Source organism: Pelophylax lessonae (assembly GCF_965119305.1).
Source record: "Pelophylax lessonae genome assembly, chromosome: 6".
Classification (NCBI taxonomy): Eukaryota; Metazoa; Chordata; class Amphibia; order Anura; family Ranidae; genus Pelophylax; species Pelophylax lessonae.
The window spans coordinates 146,926,362-146,950,707 of record NC_138773.1 but is presented as its reverse complement, the minus strand read 5'-3'; the positions used below and the strand labels follow the sequence as shown (position 1 = coordinate 146,950,707).

The 24,346-nt window shown below is 47.5% G+C and overlaps 1 protein-coding gene across 2 annotated transcripts in view; it reads left to right on the top strand.

Annotated features, from left to right (window-relative positions):
* Window positions 1-24,346, top strand: part of NUBP1 (NUBP iron-sulfur cluster assembly factor 1, cytosolic) — a 198,911-nt gene that overhangs the window by 157,395 nt on the left and 17,170 nt on the right. For both annotated transcript variants that reach the window (XM_082261930.1, XM_082261929.1), the window contains 2 exons: window positions 2,379-2,481; window positions 9,445-9,528. In XM_082261930.1, the coding sequence (XP_082118056.1) occupies window positions 2,379-2,481; window positions 9,445-9,528 (187 nt within the window). The remainder of the gene's footprint in view (window positions 1-2,378; window positions 2,482-9,444; window positions 9,529-24,346) is intronic.

Sequence of the window (24,346 nt, the reverse complement as noted above, 5' to 3'; positions counted from 1 at the left end):
CCAATCACACTAATACAAAAAATACAGTAAACCACTATATTACATGTGTATAGTGTGCAATGTGACTGGGGGTGATCAGGGGGTAAATCTTTATTGGGGAGGGGTGGCGGGTATCCTAAGTGTAAAAGAAGGGCCGAAAGCGCTAAACCTGGTCACAAGTCACACTTATACGGGTATATAGGAAAATGCTATATACAGTATACAGTGTGTGTTGTCACAGGGGGTGTAGGGGTTAACTGGGGGGCTATCAGGGTTAAATGTGCCAATCTAATATGTGTGTGTGTGTGTGTGTGTGTGTGTGCTTGGTGCAGTACTCAGTTTAGATCTGCTCTCTCCTCTCGATGAATCCAAAAAGGATCATGGGAGGGGAGAGCAGGCCTTTTCTGTGCCTGTGTTTACATTACACAGGCACAGATCAGTATCTGATTGGGCCAGACCAATCAACAGGTCCAGGCCAAAAATCATTGGCTTGGACCTTATGACTGATCGGTTCTGAACCCAATCAGGCCATCAGCGGCGCCCCAGAGCGGCGGGAAGGAGTGACGTAGCCCTACGTCGGTTTGCCTGTAGGGGGCTGACTGCTGCAGTACATAGTCGTGCGGTGATCGACAAGTGGTTAAGGCATTTGTACTTTTTATACTTGTATATTTCCATAGCTTATAACACATTTTAAGTATTCTTTGTATATTCTTTATTGTCTAGTTTTTAGCCCTGATGAAGGGGAAGTGCTGAGCCCTCGAAGTGTAAGGTTTTGCACTTGGGGACTAAAAACATAACACTTTAGGGGGGGAACCTTTGGGGGAATCAAAAATTGAGAAAGATCTGGGAGTCTTGGTAGAGATTAGACTAAGCAATAGCATGCAATGTCGAGCGGCAGCGGTCAAAGCCGGCAGAATATTAGCATGCATAAAGAAAGGTATGTATTCCAGAGATAAAACTATAATCCTTCCACTTTATAAATCTCTGGTCCGACCACATCTGGAGTATTCTCTCCAGTTCTGGTCGCCAGTCCTCAGGAGGGATGTGTTGGAGCTGGTGAGAGTCCAGAGAAGGGCAACTAAACTAATTAGGGGATTGGAGAACCTTAATTATGAAGAGCGTCTGCAATCACTTGTTTTATTCTCTCTGGAGAAGAGACGCCTGAGAGGGGACATGATGGCAATTTATAAATATCTCAATGTGGATCTCGGCATAGAAAAAAAAAACTATTCAGTCGAAATGATTGCATGAGGACTCGAGGGCATACAATGCGATTAGAGGAGAAGCGTTTTAACCTCAGGCAACGTGGGGGGTTCTTTACTGTAAGGGCTACAAGATTGTGGAATTCTCTACCACAAAAGGTGGTTTCTGCGGGAGGTATGGTGGCTTTCAAAAGACTCTTAGACGTACATCTCAAGGATCAGAACATTCAGGAGTATGAGAGATGATTACGGCCACACACACCTACACAGGTTGAACTGGATGGACTATTGTCTTTATGCAACCTCACCTACTATGTAACTATGAAGTGCGTTGGCTGTTCCAAAAAAGAAATCTTTTAAAGTTTCTTCAAGCTGGTGTTGCACTCCCAACCTTTCAAAACTTCAACTAACCCCTCTGGGAGTCCAGCAAGACCCCACAGTTGCTGGTGAGCATCCTCTTGGTCCACAAACCACCTATGCCATCAAAACACATCCGCTCCTTTAGTGCTCCTACATCACAAAGATTGCTAATTTCAGTGGGAGGAACAACCGTGTCCCAAGGGCTGGATAAAGGCAAACAAAGGGCTGCAATTTGGAGACCACTGGTCTATACAATTCCAGTGTTCAGTACTCTATTCAAGTAAAGCAATTTACAGAAAGTCAAAAGGCCTATTTTTTGCCTTTAGTTCTACTTTACTACAAGTATAATGCTTCATGTACACTACAGCTTCTAAACTTGAGTTTAGGAGTTTTTGGCATTTTTTTGCCAAAGCTCCTAAACTCCACTCCATAAAAGCCTGTGTCCATGTACACATAGGATCGTTTAAAAGCTGCTGCGGTTAGGGGAGGTCAACGATCGCAGATTTTGCCGCGTTTTGCATTTTCCCCCTCCCCCGTGGGCTGGGGGTCAAAGTAGTCTATGTCTACATGAAGCCTAAGGAGTTTTATTTTAGCCAACTGCTGTATATTCTAACTCATTTAGTGAAACTGAAAATAACCATCACTTATTACTAAAAGATCCTTTTCCTGGTGTGTTAGCTTTTTGAATTTTTTGAGAAAGCAGCAAGTCTCCTCTTCTAGTAAAACAAGTGTAAATGAGCAGATGTCTTGCCAACACTTTGCTACTTGCTGTACTCAATTGTTTAATGTTAACAATTTCCTTATAGTTTTTTAATTTTTTTTATTTTGTTGTTTTAGAACGAATCCCAAATCTTTCCTCCAACTACTGGTGGCGCAGAGAAAATGTGTAGTGATCTTAACATTTCCTTTCTGGGAAAGGTCCCTTTAGATTCAAACATAGGTAAGTCTTGATTGGTGGTAAGGCAGTTATTACATTTTCATCCATGCTAATTGCCTGCCTAAAATGTTGTGCAGATACTATTTTCTCACTGTAAACACATATTTCTCTTACGTCCTCCGACAGTCGCCGCCACTTCATAATCTTCACTAATGGGGTATTGACCTTCTCCTCCGTAGGAGTAGCTAGGCAACAAGATTTGTTAATATAAAAGCTTTTAGCATATCACACCCCTAGGGGGCGGTCCCCTCAGTCAATACCTCCCTGCTTCCTGCATTCTCAACTCAGTTTCTAATGCCTAGCTTAGGAGTAGCTAGCTGATACTGTGCTGGGGCTCTCAGTCTCAGCTTTCTATCCTCTTTTTTGATTTTATTTGAGTATTTTTTCTCTTTCTTTTACTAGCTGTTATTTTTCTCAGCATTAGTTTAGTTCTTCGGATGAAGATGATCATGCGGAGCTGGGTCTCGGACTGGCTGCCCTGGATCCCAGGGCTCAGGGCCAGGGGCTTCCCAGCCTGCCATTGAGCGTTCAGTCAGGTTTCCCTGGCATATTGAACGACCAATCCCTGTTCGCTGCAGGGATGCTGCCTGTGAGGTGGCTACCTCACTGGACGCCATTTGCGGTTTCGCACCGCAGTTCCACTGCGTCCTGGCTGCGACACTCCCTGTCCTCAGTACAGCGGTTTGGTCACTGGAAGAAGGCTCCCCACGCCATCCGGACTGGTAAGTACATTTCTATGTGGGGACCTGTCTGTTTGGGTGTCAGTCTGTGACTGTGTGACCCTGCATGTCTGTATCTGTGCTGAGCTCCCTGTCAGATTCCTGTGTGGAATAGCTGCCTTTTCTGTGGGCTGCGGGGGGGGGGGGGGGGGCTCTCCCAATCTGCTGTGTGGGCAGACTGGGGTTAGACATGCTGTGTGGCGGCCGCTATTGTGGTCCGCCATTTTTTTGAGGCAAACTTGTGGTGTCCGGCCCTAAGTGAGTAGGGCGCGGTGTTTTGATGGCGATCGATGTACAACCACATGTCGGCACCATTTTGTCATTGCCCAAACAATGCCTCAGCCAGCGGCCATGTTTGTGTAGCCTACATAGGCTTTATAGGGCGGTCAGTCATTACATCACTTCCTTTTGCTCTGATCCCTGTGGGGGTCGATCCATGCAGTAGTGTGCGGTGGGCTACGCTCGCCGCGGTCTTAAAGGGACAGTACTCCTTTTTTCCAATTTTTGCTGGGGCATGGATTCTCAGGATTGCAAGTTTCCTCCCACCTTGGTGGGGGGCCAAGGGGCTGCTGCATCCCCCGAGGGGGCTGATCTGGCTGCTATTGTGGCGAACTTGGCTTCTCAGCTGCAAATGCTAATGGCTGATCGATCCGCAAAACGGCCCAGATTGTCTATTTCCTCGGATTCAGAGGGCGATGGGGCTGCTATGGCTGGAGTGCCCTTCTCAGGGTCTCGTTCATCTCTGGACCTTGGGGGGTCTGAGGGGGAGGCTGAGGTAGAAGGGGTTGATAATTCTCCCCCTTGCTCGCCTGAAGAGCTTGCACTCATGGATGAGTTGGTTGCTTCTATCAAAGAAACACTGCATTTGCAGGATGAACCATGTCCTCCTGCTTTACTGTCCTCTTATGGGACACAAAGGAAGCGCAAAACAGCGCAGGTTTTTCCCTGCCCTGCGGAATTTCAGCGCGTGGTTGATGAGCAATGGCGCAATTTAAAGAAGCCATTTACTGTGCCAAGTAAGTTCAAGCTGCGTTATCCATTTACGCCCACCACTGATGAGCGTTGGTGTGTGCCGCCTCAGGTGGATCATGCGGTGGCGATTTTGAATAAATCTACTGCGATTCCTGCTGAGGATACCCCGGTGTTCCGGACCCTACGGACAGGAGATTGGAGTCTCTTGCCCGTCATGCTTATACGGTTGCCGGTTCTATGCTGAAGCCTATTTTTTCTTCCATTTTGGCAGCCCAGGCTATTGCGGATTGAGCGCAGGTGCTCAGGCGCACCCTGGTGGCTGACTCTGCTCCGCCGACTACATTGGCTATGGTGGATCAAATTCATCAGGGTGTCATGTATTTGTGTGATGCGGACTTGGATTTAGTCCCTTTTGGCTGCACGCCTCTCTAGTGTGGCGGTATTGCACCGTCGCCTGATCTGGCTAAAATGCTGGTCGGTTGACCAATCATCTCGCAAAACTTTAGCTAATTTGCCCTATGCGGGATCTCTCCTTTTTGGCGAGTCTTTGGATACGCCGATAAAGGGGATCTCCGGGGGTAAGAGCTCTCTCTTACCCCAATCTCACAAGAATAAGTTTGTTCGCGGTAAGAAGAATACCTCGTTTAGGCCCTCTCAGGGGTCCTTTCGTGCCTTTCGGTCGCAATACAAGGGCAAGCCCTTTAAGGGCCAAGGCTCCCAGAAGAAGCCGTGGGCAGGTAAGCAGAAGTCCGGCCAGTCCGGGTTCGCTGCCCATGCCAATTCGGCCTGAAGGGGCGCCCTCACCCAGCTCTGGGGAGGGGGGACGTTTGCTCGGTTTTCTTCAACCCTGGCTGGCCCGCATTCGGGACAGGTGGGTTCAGGAAATCGTTCGATCTGGATACAAGATCGAGTTCCTCTCTCGGCCGGCGAGCAGATTTTTTCCCTCAAATCTTCAGCTGTCTCTGGAGCGTTTGCAGGATCTGCACCTGGCGGTGCGGGACCTGCGGGCCCAGGGAGTGGTGGTTCCGGTTCCTCATCGGGACAGATTTCGGGGGTTCTACTCCAATCCGTTCACTGTGCCCAGGAAGGAGGGCAAGGTACGTCCGATTCTGGTCTTGAAAGCTCTGAACCGCTTTGTGCGGGTTTGCAAGTTCCGCATGGAATCCCTGCGCTCGGTGGTGGCTGCCCTGGTTCCGGGGGAATTCATGGCCTCCATCGACTTGAAGGATGCGTACCTTCACATCCCCATTTTCGAGGGTCACCAGAGGTACCTTCGATTCGCCATTGCGGAGGATCACTACCAATTCGTGGCGTTACCCTTCGGTCTCGCTTCGGCTCCGCGGGTTTTCACCAAGGTGCTTGCGCCGGTCCTGGCTTTGTTGACAGCCCAGGGCATCTCTGTCTTGGGGTATCTAGACGATATCTTGATTCGGTCTGCGACCAGTCAGGGCCTGGTGAACGACCTGTCTGTCACGATGCAGACTCTACATACGGTAAATTTTCCAAAGTCGACGTTGTGTCCATCGGTTCGTCTTCCCTACCTAGGGATGATCCTGGACTCTGTTCAAGCGAAGGTCTTCCTGCCGGAAGACAGGCTCCGGACACTTCAGGACGAGGTCAGGTCCCTCAGGGACACTCAGTGCTCGTCCCTTCGGACATGTATGAGGTGTCTGGGATTGATGGTCTCGGCGTTCGAGGCGATTCCCTTCGCCCAGTTTCACACACGGGATCTTCGGGCGGAGATCCTGGCCAAGTGGGACGGGCGTCCGCAATCTCTGGATCTGCGGATTTCGTTGAGCCGCCTCGCCCGAAGGGGTCTTTTGTGGTGGCTCCAGTCCCCGGCGGTGTCGGGGGGGCAAGTCTTTTCGTCCCTTGTCGTGGACGGTGATCACCGCGGATGCCAGCCTGTCGGGCTGGGGTGGTGTTCTGGGCGTTCTGTCCGCCCAGGGAACTTGGTCGGTGGAGGAATCCTCCCTTCCGATCAACATTCTGGAATTGCGAGCAATAAATCTCTGCCTTCTGCGTTGGACGGACAGGCTTCAGGGCCGTCCGGTTCGGGTGCAGATGGACAATGCCACAGCGGTGGCCTACATCAACCACCAAGGGGGCACCAGGAGTGCCCGAGCGGCTCGGGAAGTAGCCGACATTCTGTCTTGGACCGAGACGCACGTCCCGGCGATATCTGCAGTTCACATTCCGGGGGTGGAGAACTGGCAGGCGGACTATGAGTCGCCAGACCCTGGACCAGGGAGAATGGTCCCTTCACCCGGATGTCTTTCAGATGCTGTGCGCGAAGTGGGGTTCCCCAGATGTGGACCTGTTCGCGTCTCGTCTAAACAACAAGGTGGAAAGGTTTGTGGCAAGGACGCGCGATCCTCGGGCAGACGCCTCAGACGCGTTAGTGGCGCCATGGCATCAGTATCGTCTGATGTATGCCTTTCCACCGATTCAGCTGCTGTCCAGGCTCCTTCGCAGGTTGGCCTCGGAACCGCACACGGTGATTCTGGTGGCGCCAGACTGGCCTCGCCGGTCTTGGTACGCAGACCTCGTGAATCTGGCGGTCGACGCTCCGTGGCGTCTGCCTCTTCGAGAAGATCTCCTGTCTCAAGGACCGATATTCCATCCTGCTTTACATTCGCTGGCTTTAACGGCCTGGCTGTTGAAAGCCAGGTCCTGAAGGATAGGGGTCTCTCCCGTGAGGTCATTCCCACTTTAATCAAGGCTAGGAAGGCCTCTTCGGGGAAGATTTACTACCGTACTTGGAAGGCGTATTTTGCCTGGTGTGAGTCCAGGGGGTATTCCCCTCGCTCATACTCGGTATCGAGAGTGTTGGCTTTCCTTCAAACGGGCGTGGACCAGCGTTTGGCGTTGGCCACGATTAAGGGTCAGATTTCTGCGCTGGCCGTTCTCTTTCAACGCCCTGTGGCGTCTAATTCTTTGGTTAGCACCTTTGTTCAGGGGGTGCGACACTTGGCCCCTCCTCGGAGGGATCCTTTACCTCCATGGGACTTGAACCTTGTTCTGTCCGTGTTACAGCATGCTCCCTTTGAGAAGATCAGGGAGATCTCGTTGTCTCTGTTGTCCAAGAAGGTTGCCTTTTTGGTAGCCATCACTTCGGCTTGCAGGGTGTCGGAGCTGGCGGCCTTGTCCTGCAGCTCTCCCTACTTGGTGATTCACTTGGATAAGGTGGTCTTACGACCTAACCCTTCTTTTCTTCCGCAGAGGATCTCGGAATTTCACCTCAATGAGGACATTGTCTTGCCTTCGCTTTGCGCGAAGCCTAAGCATCCGAAGGAGGTGGCTTTGTATTCCTTGGATGTTGTTTGGGCGATCAGGGTTTACCTGTCAGCGACGAAATCCTTACGCAAGTCGGATTCTCTATTTGTCCTTCCAGAGGGTCCTCGGAAGGGCATGGCAGCGTCGGCTGCGACCATCGCCAAATGGATCAGACAGACCATTGTGCAAGCCTATGCTTTGAAGGGGAAGGTTCCTCCTTTCCCTGTGAAGGCGCACTCTACCAGGTCTCTGAGTACGTCTTGGGCCTATCGTCATCAGGCCTCTGTGGCTCAGGTGTGTAAGGCGGCGACTTGGTCGTCCGTTCACACCTTCTCCAAATTTTACAAGGTGGATGTTCAGGCATCGGCAGATGCTTCCTTTGGCCGTAAAGTTCTTAGTGCGGCAGTGCCTTAGGGTCCCTTGTTTTGGGTCCTTGGCTGTTGGGGTATTTTTACCCCTGTGTTACTTGTTCTTTCCTGGGTTGTTGCTCCTGTTGAGCACGTTTTCCTGTTGCCCAGTTGGTTCTCTTACTTTGGTAAGGTTCCTTTCTCTGATGTGGGTACTGCGTTGCTTTAGGCGCGGCTGCGTTTTTCCCACCCCTCATGTCTACACTGCTCTGGGACGTCCCCATTAGTGAAGATTATGAAGTGGCGGCGACTGTCGGAGGACGTAAGAGAAAACTGAATTTTTGTAAAATCTTACCGTAAAATTCCTTTCTCTGAGTCCTCCAACAGTCGCCACCCCCGCCCCTCTTTTGGGGTTTGTTTATGTACTCTACTGCTATGCTACTGAAACTGAGTTGAGAATGCAGGAAGCAGGGAGGTATTGACTGAGGGGACCGCCCCTAGGGGTGTGATATGCTAAAAGCTTTTATATTAACAAATCTTGTTGCCTAGCTACTCCTACGGAGCAAAGGTCAATACCCCATTAGTGAAGATTATGAAGTGGCGGCGACTGTCGGAGGACTCAGAGAAAGGAATTTTACGGTAAGATTTTACAAAAATTCCGTTTTTATGTTCCAGCTTCTGCAGTCTCTCCCCACCGATCCCCTCTCTTCATGACAGAAGGCTGGGGATCCTCTCTTCACCCGCTGTCACAATTTCAAAAACGGCATGGCTGTGCACTGTTCTGCCCACATGCCCGCGTCATTCATTCAGTTTCCTGTGAATAGACACTAACAAGTAACATCAGCCATTGCAGCTGACGACTTGTAGTTCTCAATGAGCTGCAAGGGCAGGGACAAGACGATATGTACTGCCCAACATATGCCCTATTTTCTCTAGCACCATCTTGTCAGAGCCTGACAAGACCCTTCACACTGAGGCGACACAACGCCTTACTACTTCGGGGGCGACTTGTGCATTACATTGCACCACAACTTCGGAGCGACTTGCAGGGACTTCACATAATGGAAGTCTATGCAAGTCGCTCCGAGGTCGCCCCTTTTTTGACGTCGGAGCTACTTGTGTCGCTCCTATTAGAATGGGTCCTGTAGCGGTCAATGGACCGCGAGGGAGCGCGACTTGTCAGGCTGACAAGTCGCCTGACAAGTCGCGCTAATGTGAACCGGCTATTAGTGTCCTGCACTGTTTTCACATACAGTACAAACTTTACCAACAACTAAGAATAGTGATCAACTACTTGGAAAAACAAAATGAGCTACATAGGTAATATATTTTAGTGAATCACACACAGTTGGAGCATTATGTGTTGTAACATTATTCTTGACATATTACTTGTGGATATTGTTTCATAATTGCTAGTAATTATAGAAACATGACTGAGCTTTTATCCTCAGTGCCTAAAATGTAGTTCAATCCTTTCACAAATTTTTAAAATTCTATGTACATTAGCCAATGTGCTCAGTTTTTAAGGCATGTAATATACTGTATGTCCCAGCCAGGTCATAGGGCTGGAATATTCATTTAATTGCGGTTTTAATCAGTTTTTGTCTTTAATGAGAAGATTAATTTGTGTGTTTCTTTCCCATTTCCTTAAGGAAAGAGCTGTGATATGGGTACGTCCTTTTTCAGTGAGATTCCAGATTCGCCAGCAACTATGGTATACCGAAAAATAATACAGAGTAAGGCCCACAAAATCAATCTATAATATAAATATAACCATAACCATAATATAAAATATTTATAACTATATCTCACATAGAATAAAACATCCTTGTAACGGTCACTGCAGATATCCAGGTCAGGAAAGTAAAAGCATATCAATTCCCAAAACTTTTTTCAGTTTTGGATAGATTGAGGAAGGATTAGGAGCTCCTGTCAGTTTTTACTGCAGTTGGATAGATTCCTTCACCACAGGTCACTTCGTTGAAGACTGGTATTTTGTACAGGGCTAGTATATTTGACCACCTTTAATGCTGTAAAAAGTGATGATTAAGGGCTTCTTATATGTGTAGCCAATAATGTTTGCAGCACAAAACTCTTTAATCAACTTCTTTATAGCCTTCTTCTTTAACAACAGAAGCCATGCATCTGTATAGAGAGAGGGGTGTTGGGCGCTAGTGCCACAGGGGTGTACACCAGATGCGAAGCAGCCAGATGATCAGGGGCTGTAGCGGACCAGACTTCACAGATATTGCTGAAATTCAGGGCAGCTCTGGCAGGTAGAAAACAGGAAATCCCGCTGGCAGCAAAAAGAAGAAAACAGGCACCGCTGAATGTAGCCTGGGCAGGCTTTATTACATGGCAAACGATAAGTAGTAACTCACATTAAATGTTGCTCTAATCCATGTTCCATAATGTGGCTGTTTCCCGGGTTCAGTCCTCCATATCCCGACCGTCCCGCAGCCAGGAGATGACGATCCAGGAAGCTTCACAAGGGAGCTGGTTAGAGGGGAAGCTGTGGTGAACCGCAAGCTGACCGGAAGTGACGTAACGCGTTTCGGAGCATGCGCACTCGGCTCCTTCTTCAGACGTATCTCTTTCTTTTTTCTCTTTTTTTATGCATCTGTATGGATGCAACCTTGGTAAAACCTTGGGAACTGTACCTAGATTCCACGTTGTGGGGATGGCCTGTAATGTTGACTCATGCACTGGATCCTGCTTGGGTGAATGCTTATACACTTAGTGCAGCATCACAGTCTGTGATGATTTGGGGAGCTATCTGCTTGTGTTGGTCGACTGTGTTTTATCAAGTCCAAAGTCAGCGCAGCCCTCTACAGGAAATTTTAAAGCACCTCATGCTTCCCTCTGTTGACCAGCTTTTTTGGAGATGCTGACTTCATTTTTTTTAGCAGGACTTGGCACCTGCCCACACTGCCAAAAGTACCAATACCTGGTTTAGTGATTATGGTATCACTGTGCTGATTGGCCAGCAAACGTGCCTACCCTAAACCCCATAGAGAATCTGTGTGGTATTGTCAAGAGGAAGATGAGGGATGCATATTTTTACAGATTTGCACATTTAGACATTTAGTGTGTGGCACGGTGTAAGTGTGATTTATATATATTCAAGACCATTTGCGCAGTACAGTTGTTATTCACACTTGCAATCCCTTCTCTGGGCATGCTTACTTAATTTCTGCACCCTGCTCCATGAGTACCCCGCAGGGGAACACTTTCATTGATAGCAATGACAGAAACCAGGCGCAAGGGAATCATGGCAAAAGCTCAGGCATACATTCACTCTGCCAATGGGCTTCAAAGCACCCAAACCGCTTAGAGTGATATTGCTTCTCTTGCACATGAATTAGCACCCTATTTTAACACCATTCTCTGCATGTAATTTAACTTTATCTCAGGCATGCTAGAAGCCACCTATCTGACCAAGGCAGCTATGGACAACGAACGACCTTAATTCAGCCATCACTGTCTAAAGCCGAAAAGCACCAAGCTTCTTCTCCAGAGTCAGAGGTGAAACTACCTCCTTTAGAAAAAATACTGTGCATCTCCAGAAGAAATTACACTGGTTTGAAGCCAAAGGGTAGTCACACCAAATATTTATTTGATTTAAATTTTAAATCTGTTCGCTCACTTTGCATTTTGTAAATTGATAAAAAACAAAAAAGGAAAATGTATAGTTTTGCAAGCATTCTTAATTTACAGCATTTCTTCACACCTGCCTAAAACTTTTATGGCTAACCACAATATACTTGCCAGTGTAGCTATGCTGACTTCTGCTGTGGACAAAGGCCTTGGGACCCTTTCACACAGGCGGACCGCTCAGATCCGCATGTCAAGTTTTTTTGGCGGATCTGAACGGTCTCCCCATGCGTCTCTATGGGGCATCGGATGTCAGCTGACATCCGATCCATCAAATCTGGACAGATGGTAAAGTAAAGGGAGCCTTTACAAGCATCTCAGATTTTCTGTTTGCAGAAACCCTAAATTAATATTTAGGGTTTCTGCAAACAGAAAATCTAAGATGCTTGTAATGGCTCCCTTTACTTTGCAGGTCTGACCTGGCAACCAGCTTTTAGGGTAATTTCTGTTTGTCAAACTGCAGGTATTTGGACTATGGCAGGATGCTGTCTTTCAGAACCATGCTTTGGCAAAACATTTACAAACCCTGCCTTCTGCCTTACTTTCTCTATCGTCCATTGACAGACGCAGCTCTTATGCTTCTTATACCCATAGGGTTATGCTGTAATGTAATAGTGCTGCGCTACCTTTATAAAGTACAAAGTGATGAATACAGTAATTGAGTAAATAAATGGCTGGATGACCTTGTGTGCAAAAATGTGAATAAATAATGTAAAAAAGTATCACATAAAATTCAAGTAAACATAATTCTTACTCCTAAATAGGTGTGACTCATAAAACAGCGAGTGATGTAATAAAGTGCTAGGATTTCATAATAAGGTGCAAACATAGGTGATGGTGAGAGTGATTGATGGAGCAAATCAACTCCACTGATTGTAAGCATAAACCATGACTTAAAAGGTGAAAATTAATATACAAAGTGAAAAAAGACCAATAGTGTGGAATGTCCAAAGTCTATTTTTGTCACATCTGATGGTCACTTCATGTATATCTGAAATCTCCAAAGTAGTGCTTCAAGAAAAATAAATGTGATATATCCAAAACGAGTTGTAACAATCGTGCAGGTTGGATCATATATGTCCAAACTGAAGATGGTGCATAAGGTGAAAAAACATCTAGGTGTTTTAATTATTGCAGAATGTGAGGGTGATCTTCCGTGCTGGTGCCTGCAAACTGTGTGCCTGACCTCTCACTTTCTTGCAAAGACCTTTTACGGGTAAACCAGTAGGTCCAGGGGGTCCTGGGTGATGGAGCCCTCGCGGGGTATGGGTATATCGTCTTATTCCTCCTCAATGCTCTTTCTCTCGCTCCCAGGGTAAGGGGTATAAGTAGAGACCTCTCATAGTGTAGTAGTTTTGAGTATAATTTTATTTAAAAAAATAGTAACTCACATATCAGGTAAATGGTAATCGGCGTCTGTCTCGGTGTGTGTGTTTTCTTCCTGTTTGCTTCACTTCTGGGTACGCTCCTGACCTGCCCTACGCGTTGCGTCACGTGGGTCGTGACTTCTTCCGGGATCAGGAGCGTACCCGGAAGTGACGCAAACAGGAAGAAAACACACACACCGAGACAAACGCAGATTACCATTTAGCTGATATGTGAGCCCACTCCTGGGGATAATAGGACCCTATTTTCCTAAAAGATCCCCCTGGCTTATCAGGATCCCAGCCCTGCCCTCCCTGCTCCCGCATGGGGGCGCTATATTTACCGCCTGGCGCCCGAGGTGGGGTATACAGTGGTACCTTATCCTGTGGGGTCTGTTTAGGTAGATCCCTGGTGTGGCCTAGTATCTGGGTCCTGACCGCATGGCAGCGTTCGGCCGCCATCTTCGGTGTGGACATCGGCTCCCTGTGTGTGAGGTGATGTGGCCATTTTCCATGGGATTCCTATGCAGTTGTATTGGCGCCATTTTGTTGTAGCCTGGAGCTACACAGGCAGTTCGGCCTCTTGTGGATTGATGTTACTTCCTGTGCTCAGTTTTCCATGCTGCAGACATTGCTGGTTCCTCTGTGAGGTGATACAGTATGAGGGTCATTTCTGGGCATTCTCTGCTACCTGCTGCTGTTTAAAGGGTAACTCCGAATACAGCGCGGTCGGGTGGTGCGGACCGCGATCGCAAATTTTAAAGGGACAGTGCACGTTTTTTTGTCACATTGCAAAATTGAGTCACAGGAGGTAAATTCTCGATCAAACCCCCTCATGTCTGGCTCGCAATTCATAGTGTTGTTTTCTGCAGTATTGGAAAGTCTGGCATCAAAGGTTGATCTTTTCATGAAACATGTTGCTAACCAAAAATGGCCACTGCCTTCTCTGACTCAGAGACTGATATCGTCGCCACGGACAACCTCCTCCCTGAGGGATCCCTGTCCTCGCATTCAGATGGTGGAGAGGACCTGTCCTCAGTCGCAATTTGTTCAGTAAGGGAAACTTTACAATTGACTGATGAGCCCACAAAGTTAGGAACGCGGGTAGTTTTGGCTCCCGCAAAGCCCAGAGATCGGGTCAGGTGTTTCCTTGTCCTGAGGAATTTCACGATATTGTGAATGGACTATGGCGGGGTGCCTAAGAGTTTTTTAAACACGGTTATCCCTTTGCTGACAACTCGCTGGACGGTGCCACCTAGGGTGGACCACCCTGTTTCCAGGTTTAATAAATCTACTGTGGTACCCATGGAAGATTCCCCGGCCTTCAAGGACCCGGTGGACAGACGGGTGGAATCCCTTTCCCGCCACCTCCATGTTTTGGCGTGTTCAGTACAAAAACCAATCTTGGTGTCTGTTCTGGTTTCACAGACTGTAACGGTATGGATTAAAGTGCTTAGGGGTAACTTGAACGCTGAGATGGTTCCCCTGATTGGACTCACGGACCAGATAGCCCAGGCCCTGGTGTTTCTGTGTGATGCGTCCTTGGATGCCAGAGGGTCAGCGGTAGAGATAGCCATACGCCGCATGGTGTGACTTAAGAGCTGGTCGGCTGACCAGGCTTTCAGAAGGCCTTAGCAGATCTCCCCTTTCTGGGTGAGTGATTTGTTTGGAGACTCCTTGGATGAGTTGATATTAGGCTTCAAGGGGGTAAGAGTACTCTTCTTCCCCAATCCTCCAAGGGTGTTTTTTCGTGTCTCAGGGACACAAGAGGAAGGTAAACCGTTCAGAGCCTCTGGAGGGAGCAAAAAGGCTTGGTCGGGTAAGCCAAAGACCAGTCAGTCTGGTTTGGCGGACAAAATCCTCTTCTGCATGAAGGGGCGCCCTCACCCATTTTTTGGAGTGGGGGGGACGTCTGCGTTTCTTTCAGGAACCCTGGATGGCCTTGATCAGGGACAAATGGGTTTATGAACCCATTTGTTCTGGATACAAGTTCGAATTTTGGTCTGGGCCGGCAGACAGATTCTTTCCCTCACCTATTTGTCTGTCTCCTGATCGCTTGAAGGATCTAAGGGAGGCAGTGCAGGTCCTCCTAGCACAAGTTTAGCCTCCATTGACATCAAAAATGCGTATCTGCACATCCCTATATAGGGGGGGACACCAGAGGTATCTGTTTTGCGGTGGTGGAGGAGCACTTTCAGTTTGCGGCGTTACCCTTTGGTCTTGCCTCTGCTCCCAGAGTCTTCACCAAGGTTTTGCACCGGTGTTAGCGTTGCTGTGCAAAAGAGGGATTGCGATTCTAGGATATCTGGACGATCTCCTGTTGAGAACCAACTCTCACCCAGCCTTGTTGGGCGATCTGTCAATCACGGTTCAGACCCTTCAAGGGTTCAGGTGGATCATCAACTTCAAATAATCTGCACTGACCCCGTCGGTGCGACTGGATTACCTTGGACTAACTCTGGACTCCTCCGTGGTGAGGGTCTTTCTTCCTGGGAGGACAAACTTCAGAAGTTACAGGGAATGATCCGGTTGATGCTGGAAAGCGATTTCTCTTCTCTACGGACATGCATGAGAGCCCTGAGTCTGAAGGGGTCCATGCGCTCAATTTCATTCCAGGCCTCTGCAAAAGGAAATCCTTGTCAAGTGGAACAAGGATCTACAGTCACAACGGATGCCAGCCTGTCGGACTGGGCAGAGTGCTGGACGACCCCTGTGCCCAGGGAGTTGGTCGACGGAGGAGTCTTCTTTACTGATCGATGTTCTGGTACTCGGAGCAATGGAGATTTGTCTGATCTATGGACAAATCGACTGCTTAGTCTCCCGGTTCGGATCCAATCGGACAATTCCACGGCTGTGGCCTATATCAATCATCAAAGGGGCACAAAGAATACCCGGGCGGCCTAGGAGGTGGCCGAGATTCTGACGTGGGCGGAAGGATAAGTTCCGGCTCTCTCCACAGTTCACATTCCGGAGTGGAGAATTGGCAAGCGGATTACCTGAGTCGTCAAGTTCTGGATCATGGGGCATGGTCCCTTCATCCAGAGGTGTTTCGTCTCCTGTGTGTCCGTTGGGGGAACCTCGAGGTCGACCTGTCGACCTGTTTGCATCTCGGCTGAACAAAGAGGTGCAAAGGTTCCTCTGGCCGACGCCACAGAGGCATTGGTAGCTCCTTGAAGCCAGTATCGGCTGATTTATGCCTTCCCTCCGATACAGCTGTTGTCGAGGTTTCTCCGCGGGATGGCGGTGGAGAATGATCCGGTGATTCTGGTGGCTCCAGACTGGCCTCGTCGGTCTTGGTACGCAGACCTCGTAAGGATGGTCATTGTGCCTCGATGGCGGTTGCCTTTGAGGGAAGATCTGCTGTGTCATTGGCCGATCCTCCATCCTGCTTTATGGTCACGGACTTTAACGGCATGGCTGTTGAAGGCCAGGTGCTGGGAGATAGTGATCTCTCTGAGTCTGTGCTTCCTACCCAGCTGAGGACTAGAAGAGCGATTTCCAGAAAGATTTATCATCGCACGTGGAAGATGTATATTTCATGGTGTGAATTGCAAAATTGCACCCTTGCCTTTTTTCCGGTGGCTAGGGTCTTGGCTTTCTTGCAGAAAGGAGTTAAGCAATGGTTGGCCTTGGGCATTTTCAAGGGCCAAGTGCCGGCTTTGGCGATGTACTTCCAACGTCCGTTGGCTGCTAATACCTTGATTTGCACTTTTCTTCAAGGTGTCATATGGCTCCCACGAGATGATCCCCCCTTGCTTCTGTGGGATTTGACTTTGGTTTTGTCTATTCTTCAAAAGCCTCTTTTTGAGAATATAGGGACATATCTCTGCCTTTGTTATAGCGGAAGGTTGCCATTTGGTTTCTATTACTTCTGCTCGCAGAGTATCTGAGTTGGCGGCGCTTTCCTGTCCGCCTTATTTGGTCGTCCACAGAGATAAAGTGGTTCTCTGACCTAATCCTTTTTTTTTTTTTTTTTTTTTTTTGATTTACATTTCAATGCAGTCATTGTTTTGCCTTGACTCTGTCCTAAGCCTGCGCATCCCAAGGAAATTGCTTTGCACTCTCTGGATGTGGTTCGGGCGATCCTGGTTTACCAGTTGGCCACGGAGACTATTTTTTTTTGTCCTTACTGATGGATCTCGTAAGGGTTTGGCTGTCTGCTGCGACTATATCCAGAGGGATTAGGCAAATGATTGTACAGGCTTATTCATTGAAGGGTCAGGTTCCTCCTTTCCCTGTGAGTGCCTTTTGGGTTTTTCTTCATCAGGCCTCCATTACGCAAGTGTGTAAGGCGGCGACTTGGTCGTCCGTGCATACCTTTACAAAATTCTACTAGGTAGATTTGTTGGCATCTTCGATTGCATTCTTTGGCCGCAAGATTTTGCAGGCTGCTGTTTAAAAGAGACTGTTTTTTTTTTTTCTTTCAGGGGTTTATATTTGCTTTCTATGGGTAAGATCCTGTGGTTCCTGGCTGAGCTTTGATACCCAGTTGGCTATGTTTAGCCTTTGGAAAAACGTTACCTATTTTTTTTTTTGGGTTGCATTCTTCCCACCCCACATGCCTGCACTGCTTTGGGACGTCCCTATGCTATATGAAGCATAAGAGCTGCGTCTGTCAATGGATGATAGAGGAAACTGGATTTTTGTAAGAACTTAAAAACCTTTTCTCTGAAGTCCATTGGCAGATGCAGCACCCGCCCCTCCGTTATGGGGATGGTTTGTGTCGTCTTTTTCACTGTAGAGAATCTTAGGGCTGCAAGCCTGGTGAGTTTGAGGCTTCCTGTAAAAGATGCTTCACTCATATGCCCATTGAATAAGAAATCCTCTTTGGTGAGGCACTTGACAAATTCATAAAAGCCTTTTGCAGGAGAAAAAGTCCCTTTCTCAAAGTCTTTTTTCTTTCGTTCATTGACAGACACAACTCCATATCTAATTGACCCTTGGGCTTATGCTGCCCCCTATAGGAGTAGGACACTAGGCGTAAAAAAGTTTGACTACACCTATGGGTATACTCCCACTTCCTGCTATAGGGCTTCAGTTTTTTTCTGCCTAGTCAGGAGTAAGGACCTAGATCCTTGCTGGAATCTCTGGTCATAGCATTTTTTTTTCCTTTTTTAAATGGAATTTTTTGCTGCTTTTATTTTTTTTCTGTTCCTGTGAGACTGCTCAAAACAAGTTTTTTGGGGGAGATGGTCCTGGTGGGGGCCCCCTTGCTGTCCAAATGTACCGGGGGTATGAGGAGCTGTGTGGGCGCCGTGTAGAGCCGCCATATTGTCGTGGATGGTTGCTCTATCGGCGGTCATGTTTGTGTAGTTCGGCGGTCATTTTCTTGTATTTTCCCATTGCTATCACATGGCGACCATGTTTTTGAAGCCTATGGAGTGGTGCATCGGCGGTGGGCCTCTAGTGTCAGCTCCTGAACGTTTTCTTTCTCTCTAATCACCGCATGGCGTGCAGCTTAGCACTCTGTCTCTGTACCTGAGTAGGGGGTGGTGAGTCCCTGTGGGTGCTAAAACGGCTCCCTCTTTCTGCTATAGTGGTAACTGGTGCGCTGGGACTTGTGGTGCTGCTGGTGCAGCGGTGGGGGGTATTTGAAAAGCAATTTTCCAAATATTTGTTGGCAGTCCCTAGGTTAACTCATGGAGTCCCAGGAGCACGTCACCACCTGACCCTCTCTTAGAAGCTGCAGGCCCTCTGTGTCCCAGTCCACTTTGTCTGCTATGGCGGTCCTGCAGTCACTCAGATTTTGAGGTTGATTTGGCAGACACGAGTCACCCCACTGGGTCTACGTCCACGCACCCAGAGTGCTCTGATAGTGAGGATGAATCCTCTTCCACTACAGCCGCACATGAAAAGGCGCTAGTGAATGCACTGATTGTATCAGAGCGGAAAACTTTAAAATTGGAGGACACAGCTACGGCTGCGTCAGCTGCGCAGATGCAGTTTGGTACCCGCAGAGCCTAAAAGGCGGTTAAGGTATTCCCCTTTCCCACCTATTTCAACAACATTGTTGAGTCAGTGGGGTTCCCCTAAATGCACTGTCAGGGTACCTAAGCATTTTGCTAGAATATCCTTTTGAAGAGTCCCTGTTAAAGAAACTGACAGTACCACCTGTGGTGGACTCTCAGGTTTCCAGGTTGAATAAAGCCACCCTTCTACCGGTGGAGGACTCTCCGTCCTTTAAGGACCTTTTTGACAAGAGAGCTGAATCTCTGGTCTGATATCTTTTTTTTTTTTTTTTTTTTACCATGGCCGGTTCCATTCTGCAGACGGCTTTTGCCATAATCTTGGTTTCCCAGACCTTAACGGTATGCACCAAGCTCTTGCGCCAGGATTTGGAAGGCGAACAGCAGCCTCCTGACCTGGCGGACCAGTTGGTCCAGGGGTTACAGTATATCTGTAATGCCTCTCTGGAAGCGGCCCCCTTAGCTTGCAGGGTGTCTGCGACAGCGGTGACCCTTCACAGCATGATATGGCTGAAATACTGGTCAGCGGACCAGGCTTCCAAGAAGGTACTGACTGATCTCCCCTTTGTGGAAGACCGCCTGGCAAAAGTCAATCCTCAAGGGGGCACCAAAAGTGCCCTAGTGGCCCAGGAAGTAGCTGGCATTCTAAGGTGGGCAGAATGTTTTGTTCCAGCCAACTCTGCTGTGCATATTCCAGGTACTACCTCAGTCGGCAGATGTTGGATCAAGAATGATCTCTCCACCCGGAGGGGTTTCATCATCTGTGTCTCGCGTGGGGGACTCCCAATGTGGACCTGATGGCCTCTTTTCTCAACAGGAAGGTGCGGAGGTTGGTAGCAAGGTCTCGGGATCCTCTGGCCGATGCCACAGACGCTCTAGTATCGTCTGATGTACGCATTTCCTCCGATAACTCTTCTGCCGAGACTTCTGAGAAGAATCGAGGCAGAAGGGATTCCGGTCATCCTAGTGGCCCCAGACTGGCCTCGCAGGTCTTGGTACGCTGACCTAGTATACAGCTGGTCACCAATAAACCCTTGGAGACTCCCTCTCAGAAGATCTTTTAGCTCAAGGGCCGATCTACCATTATGCTTTAGTCACTGGCTTTAACGGCTTGGCTATTGAAAGCAAGGTGCTGAAGGATAGAGGGGTGTCTGAATTGGTGATTCCTACGCTGTTAAAAGCTAAACAAATCTACCTCTAGGAAGATTTATAATCGATTCTGGAGGGCGTACATTGTTTGGTTGTGTCTCGGGTTTTTCCCCCTGTTCCTTTTCGTGTCTTGGAGTTTCTCCAAAGAGGTGTAGATCAGCGTTTTGCCTTGGGTACCATCAAAGGCCAGATTTCGGCCCTGGTGATTTTTTTTCAGCGCCTGTTTGCCACTAATTCCTTGGTTCACAGCTTTTGTTCAGGGGGTCTCCGTTACCTCTGTGGGACCTCACTTCTGTGCTGTCGGTTCTTCAGAAACCGCCTTTTGAAAATATTTGTAAGCTTCCTTTGCTTACTTTGTCACAGCAGGTGGAGTTCTCGGTGGCTATTACCACTGCGCACAGGGTGTCGGAGTTGGTTGTGTTTTCTTGTCATTCACCTTACCTGGTGGTTCACAGAGACAAAGTGGTGCTTCGTCCCTGCCAGTCGTTCCTTCCTAAGGTCGTCCCTGGTTTCCATTTAAATGAAGACTTTGTGTTGCCTTCCTTGTATGCTAAGCACCCTAAAGAGATTGCCTTGCATTCTTTGGATGTGGTTCGGGCGATCAGGGTGTACCTGGCGGCGACTGAGTCATTCCGAAAATCGGATTCCCTATTTGTCCTTAAGGTTGGACCCCGTAAGGGGCTGGCTGCGTCTGCTGTGACCATTTCGAGATGGATCAGGCAGACAGTGGTGCAGGCCTACTCCATTAAGGGTCAGGATCCTCCTTTCCCTGTTAAGGTGCATTCTACAACGGCGCTTAGTGCCTCCTGGGCCTTTCGTTATCGGGCATCAGTGGTGCAGGTTTGCAAGGCAGCCACCTTGTCATCCGTGCACACTTTTACAAAATTTTATAAGGTGAATGTGTTGGCATCTCCGGATGCTGCCTTTGCCGCAAGGTTTTGCAGGCTACTGTTTGTGAGGATTAGTCCTCTTTGAGGGTGTATTTTTTGTCAGGTGAGCTCCAGTTGTTCCTGGTTGAGCTCCTGCTTTACTGGGTTTAGCCTTTGGGAAGTGTTTTTATTGCAGTGTTCTTCCCACCCCTCACACTGCTTTGGGACGTCCCAAAGGTCAAGAAGATATGGAGCTGTGTCCGTCAATGAACGAAAGAGAAAACTGGATTTTTGTCTTACCGTAAAATCCTTTTCTCTATTGTTCATTGACGGACACAGCACCCGCCCCTCTATTGAGTTGGGTTATATGTTGTTCTGACACTGCTTGTCACAAAACCTAAGACCTATAGCAGGTAGTGAGAGTATACCTCCTGGGACTGCCCCATAGGTGTAGTAAACATTTTTCTGCCTAGTGTCCTACTTCTATAGAGGGCAGCAATAAACCCTACGGTCAAGAAGATATAGAGTTGTGTCTGTCAATGAACATCGGAGAAAAGGTTTTTACGGTAAGACAAAAATCCAGTTCTCCCTCCCTCTTTTAAGGGACTTCGACCTCCTAAAAACCTAGAGCACACACTGCTCTTTTGACATAAAACTTGAAACACAAAGCCTTCTTCTTCACAATGAAGTTGTGCACTTGCGATTGGTTGAGAGCCACAACTTCTGGTTCGTCACTTCCGCTCCTTGTCTGGAACGCACTGTGGAACGCACGCCGGAACTGAGCGGTGTTCATTTCTCTTTTAGGCTGTTCTAATGGTGGCACTTTTAAACGTGAGTGTATTTTAATCTGTTTTGTGGAATAAATTGTCAAACGATATTGCGCAATTGCATGTTCTTTTATTTTTTATGGGGAACGGCATCATCCTCCTGATTGGTGGACAAGTTTCACATTTCATTCTGTGAGCCAGGACGCTATCTGGTAAAGATACTGCATTCATCCTAAGAGCCCACTTGTCCATATTAGAGCGAGTTGGGTCCTGGAGGCCCTCTGTTCTCTGTTGAGTTATCCTCACATTATTAGGTGGAAGACAACACAGGCACGAGCACTTTGAAGAATTGCTAATAGCAGCTTATCACTAGTGGGGTGAAATCTTCTTCACATTGGATATATTTGCACGTTTTGTGGACTGATGGACTTTTGTTATATATTTTTACAAAGAAGAATTATTCCACCTCAGTGATCCCAGAATACACTGGTGATAGGAATAAAAAAGGATTGGGACTATAGCGGGCTATTAGTCGAAAGTATGTAGGTAAGCCAGGGAAAGAACGAGAAAAAAATATAATAAAAATAACAATATTTATTGAATATAGATAAAAGTCGACATAGAGACCATGAAAAGAAAAATGAAAAAGAAGACTAATGATGCAATACAATACAGTATGTTATGTCATGGTAGTAGTCGATCGAACGGGTGAGTGCCTTTGTTCAATGCATTTCGCCTTTAGCTTCATCAGGAACTCCGGCGTAATTGAATCACCCTTTTGTTGAATTAGGACTACATTAAGACCTTCAAAGTTTATGCATAGAAACAAAAAGAAAAACATATATATAAATACAGGTTTATATCTTGAAAACTGAAAAACAATCTATAATATTCATTTTAACCCTAATGTATGGAAATATAGGGTCATGGGAATAGACATATATAGCTTACCACACTTAAAAGTACATTATGCCTAATACATGGAACAGTTGGACCAAGGATTGCGCTTCCCAATGGCTTGTCTTAAGGCTCCGAACCACAAAAACCCAGGTAGGGCCCAGCGGGGGTCCTCCATGGAGGTGGTTTTCTGGTATGAATTGGACCAGTCTTGAATCGGTACCACCGTAGCGGACAGAGGGTGGAGTCCGGAGTTCTGTGGACAAACATAGTGTGTCTTGTATAGTATGTCTAATGTCATACAACATGTTTTGAGGACTATATTATTATAATGAATGGTCATAGCTATCTAGAGAGATAGAAAAAGAAACAATTACAAATGGTAGGTATTTTGCAAACCTACCAAAGCTGGGGTCAGTTCTGGGAAGTAACCTAGAAATAGGGATACTATATTGGATGTTCCATCCATAAAAATATATATTTGAGCCCATAAGTCCACAGGAGCAACAGCTGCAAAGCAGCGGCTCCAGCAGACTGCCCAGCAATAATATGCAGGGACAGGACGACGTCAGACCAAAAAACTACACAATTCGGACATTGGTTATCCTCATAGAGAGAAAGCCCCGGGGGAAAAAAAAAAGACAGAGTTGTTGAAGGGAGAGCCTAGTAAAGTATCGGCCAGTAACTTACCTTGCTACCTCAAAAGCCACGGGTCGGGAGAGCCGCCATGACTCATCCTCCCGCGCCCGTGGCTTAAGACTGGCCCCGCCGGAAGTGACGTGTGTCCGCGAGCGTCACTTCCGGCGCGGGCGCCATACTATCGGATGTCCGGCACTAGAGGTCAAATGATCCCCGTGGCCGGACACCCGCGCCGGCTAGAGAAGCCGGAGAGGACAAGCATATAGCTGTCCCCTGCTTGGCGCCCGAATTCATACCTACAAACAAGCCCATGGACAAGCAGAGAGCGAATCCTGATCCATTACATGAGTCAATACATGGTTTCAGCTGCAACATTTGATTGAAACAAGTTAAACAGACAAAGTGAAGAATACATTCAGCGAACCAAATACAGTCCATAATGGATTGTATATAAGACTAGGAACCTAACACGGTCAGGAAAGTCCTGCTGGTGGTTCCTATAGAGACGTCAAAAGGATATATCAAAAATATGAATACATCGAGATTAGGTGAAGGCAGGAAACAAGAAAGAATATGGGAAAGGCAGGGAAGGGGGGAGGGGGGTGGGGAAGGAAAGCAGGATAATGGGTTGATAGGTTTGTTCACCTGTCAAAGGGACTTGATCAAGACTGTCAGCCAGTTGTGACAGTGGGAGTGTCCCGTGTTATAAAAGTTCTCAGGAACAGACCCGTATGGAGGATAAGATTAAGTAGAGGGTATATACATAACAAAACACACATATATAATTAAATAGTATCCCCATACCTGTCCTCCTCCAATATATACAAAAGTTTGGTAGGGAAATATCATCCCCATTTGGAAGTTCAGTGTAGCCTGTATATCAAATGAAGTAATAAAAAACACATGAAACAGAAAAGAGAACGGGAAAAGAGAAAGTGATGGGCAATAATCACTATACTATCCTTGAGAAAAAAAAGGCCTAAATAAATGCAGTGGTACGATGAATTATTGGATTGACAAGTTACAAATTATGATGTGTAGGAACATGAAATCGACATCAACATGGGTTAATGTTACCTTTTTGATTGTTTGGTTTGATAATAAGGGTCACTATCAAAACAAACTAGGAGGAAAGAAGGGGGTGAGGAGGTGAAGAGAAAAGACAAAAAAAAAAAAAATATTAACTATAAAAAAGGTTTATACGAGACCGCTATATTAAGTCCTGGCCAATGGGTGGCCTGTAGATTGA